The following is a 3,446-nucleotide window of genomic DNA, read 5'->3' on the forward strand; positions in this document are numbered from 1 at the left end:
TCTTTCTTGGGAGGTTTTACTTTTAGGTGGGGGTTAGGTCTATTCTATGGTACATTCAATATACTACTACAAAAGGTGACACATACACCAATCGCATTATAATACATATAAAGTGTTTTTTAACTCGTTCTTTTTATTATTCAATTTTGAATATGGATAAATAGATATTTAAACTTTTAGTATGAATTTTATGAGTTTTTAGTATTTACGTATACATATATAAAGTTAAAAGGATGTAAATATCAGCGGTTGAATCTAAGTTAAAAAACATATCTTACTTTATGGCATCAGCAAAGTAAGATTGTTGTTTGAAAGAGATAAAAAGAAAGTTGATTTTGAAGGAAAGATTGATGATCTCAACAAACTGAAAAAGCTAGAATATCTAACGGCTTTCTCCGTTTTCAGAACAATTGATGATCTCACCCTTTGACTTTTTACATTGAGTTTTGGAACATCAAATTAAACTCATAAATATAGTGGGGATCTCCTTAAAAATAAATAAATTTAGGATGTATATACGCAAATGCATTGTTAATATAGGTCGTGGTACAATAGTATAACTATATTTTATTAATTAGAGGTCGTGGAATTAAGTTCGAAGAAAATCTATTATGCGTGATCTGAATCTAATCGAATTTCTAACATGAACTATAAACATTGAAAATATTAATTTATTCATTTTTTTAAAATGTGGAACTTTTAACATCTTCCTCACGCCTAACATTGAACATTTGTAGTAGCAGAGCCACCAATATTTTGATCAATTTGAAAAGTGAAAAGGTATAAGTAAAAAAATATTTTAAAAAATCAGAAAATTGCGTAGAAAAAATTTGATTAATTTACAAAATTGACAAAGAGAATGGAAAAAAACGACAAGATAGAAGGATAAACTTTCCTCTTGTTGAAAATATTGAAGAACTAAAATTACATTTTATGAACCCCCTAACTACTTTTTCCAAAACTTGAGACCCTTTTTTGGAAAATTTAACTATCATCTAACTCTGTAACTAAAAAGGCTAAAAACATATGCCTTGATTATCTGATAGGTTTTTTGTAGTACAAAAGTTTTTACAGAAGCCCTTGAATTCTCTCCATTGTTCACTTATGTCCCTGGCAATGTTTTTTGCATCATTTGCAGTCCCTAATATTCCTCTTCTTGTAAATCCCACTGTATATAATCCATTTTCCCCTTTCCAACCATTTGGAAATGGTGTTTTTGGCATCCCTTGCTCTGTGAAGAAATCACTTCCCTACAAAATTAATATTAAAAGATCAAAATTTTTGAAATTTAAATATTTCATCATTAATTTTGGAAAAATAGAATGTGATAGACCTAAAATGACCTAAAAGTCTCAACAAGTTGGTACCCTTTCACTACATATAAATAAACCATAGGACATATGCCACTATGCATGGTCTAGTAAGTGCATATCTTTGGTCAATTTTGGCCCACAAAATTATTATTTTAATAAAAATATTTTCATAATATATAGTTGTACTTAGTCTATATGTATTATTATTAATCATTATAGTGTATAGGTAATTCAATAAATATGAAATTAATAATTGTAACATGAATTATATCATTATTGTATTCCCAAGCTATAGGAACTAGGAAGTACACACATTAATTTAATTTAACTTAATTTATTTTTTGGGAAAAAAAAATAGATGGGGTGATGATAGGGAAAAGTCCAGACAAATGAGATCAGAAATTCTCTTTTTTGATTTAAGAAACGTTTTGTAGGCTTCTGCATGTGTAAGAATGAAAGTGATGTGAGATTGAGAGTAAAGATAAAACTAGAAACTTTATAAGGTAACAACAAAATACTCATTGCCTTATTATCCCTTTTGTCATTTGCCAATTGCCCCCACACAATATTTTTTTAGAATTTATGTAACGTAATTTAACTCGATAGGAACGGAACAAAACAAAGAGCGAGTATTATCACTGTTATACCTTAAACCAAGAAGGCACATTGCTTTTGTATCCTGTTGCTAAGATTATTGAATCAAATTCTCCTTCTTTGCCATCTAAAAATTTTGCACCTATTTTAGTAATTTCCTTCACACCTGGCATTATCTATTCCAAAAAATAAATAAATCATCCATTAGACAAGATTAAATATTTTTGCTTAATGTAAGTATTTTTGAAAATTTACCTGAATTTTTCCGGTTTTTATTTGTGATAATGCTCCAACGTCGAGTACCGGTGTTTTTCCGGTGGCATTTTTAAGTTCAAGCGGGCCGGTTTTCGGTCGCCGGAGACCTAATTTATCAGTGCTACCTAAGGTTAAGTTAGCAACTAGTAATAACAACTTATCAACTATTCTTAAAGGCATCCATTTTAGAAGCGCCATAGCTATTGAAAATGTTGATATTCCTAACATTTCCCTAGGTAAAATATGCACCTGCATAAAATAAAATAAAAAATTAATCATGTTTAATTTACATCAAAACATGCTTAACCTCACAAATTAATACAAGTAAATGTACCTACATAAAAATAGACATATTGGTGTTACACCCAATAAAGTTGCGTATGATTAAGCTCAAAACGCATATTTTTTTTATGACTTTAAACTCACTATTATCATCTGAATAAGGAAAAAAAAAAGTGGAATGTACTTACAGAATTTCTGACCACCATATGAGGAATGGCGTTATGTCTACAAAGGTCTAAGCTAACTTCCATACCAGAATTTCCACAACCAATTACCAAAACCCTTTGATTAATAAACTCAGTACCAGATTTATAAACACTTGTATGCATTAATCTTCCTTTAAACTTATCAATCCCTGGAATTTCTGGTATAACTGCCTCTGCATTTTCCCCTGTTGCAACAATCAACCATTTCGACAAATACTGAAAATCTTGAGTTTGTACTCTCCAAAACCCACAAACTCCATCAAATTCTGCAACTTTAACACTCTGTTTGAACTTGGGAGTGATAGAAAAGTGTTTAGCATAAGATTCAAGGTAAGAAATGAACTGGTGTTTTGTGGGGTATTTTGGGAAATTTTCTGGGAAATCAAACAATGGGAGTTGACAGAATTGTTTAGGAAGATGAAGTTTTAAGCGATCATAAGTTTTTTGTTGCCATAAAGAAGCAATACAATCACTTCTCTCAAGAATGAGTGAAGGGACTCCATTTTCTTTAAGACAAGCTGATACTGCTAAACCAGAAGGACCTGCACCTACTATTATAGGTCCATTAACCCACAACCATTTTGGTTCTTCCTCTTTACAACAACCCATCTAAAAGGTTAAAGCTTTTTTCTTGTTTTCTCACTTTAAACTTTTGAAAAGAGTGTAAAAAGTTTCTCACACTCAGAGTTGCTCTGTTTTTTTTTTTTTGGTTAAGTAGCTTTACTTTTTTTTTCCTTCTTTTTAGCTCTGAGAAAGTGTAGAGTGAAACAAGTGGGAATTTAAAGAAGAGTGAAGG

The 3,446-nt window shown here is 30.5% G+C and overlaps 1 protein-coding gene across 1 annotated transcript; it reads right to left on the minus strand.

Annotated features, from left to right (window-relative positions):
- Window positions 1-718: 718 nt before the first annotated feature.
- LOC107022601 (probable indole-3-pyruvate monooxygenase YUCCA4) lies at window positions 719-3,386 on the minus strand. The gene is made up of 4 exons (XM_015223197.1): window positions 2,633-3,386; window positions 2,163-2,411; window positions 1,961-2,083; window positions 719-1,250 (listed from the first exon to the last, which is right to left on the minus strand). Exons 1-4 carry the CDS (start codon window positions 3,257-3,259, stop codon window positions 1,017-1,019), a joined length of 1,233 nt encoding a protein of 410 aa, XP_015078683.1. The 5' UTR covers window positions 3,260-3,386; the 3' UTR covers window positions 719-1,016.
- Window positions 3,387-3,446: the final 60 nt, after the last annotated feature.

The sequence above is a fragment of the Solanum pennellii genome, chromosome 6 (genome assembly GCF_001406875.1).
Source record: "Solanum pennellii chromosome 6, SPENNV200".
NCBI lineage: Eukaryota > Viridiplantae > Streptophyta > Magnoliopsida > Solanales > Solanaceae > Solanum > Solanum pennellii.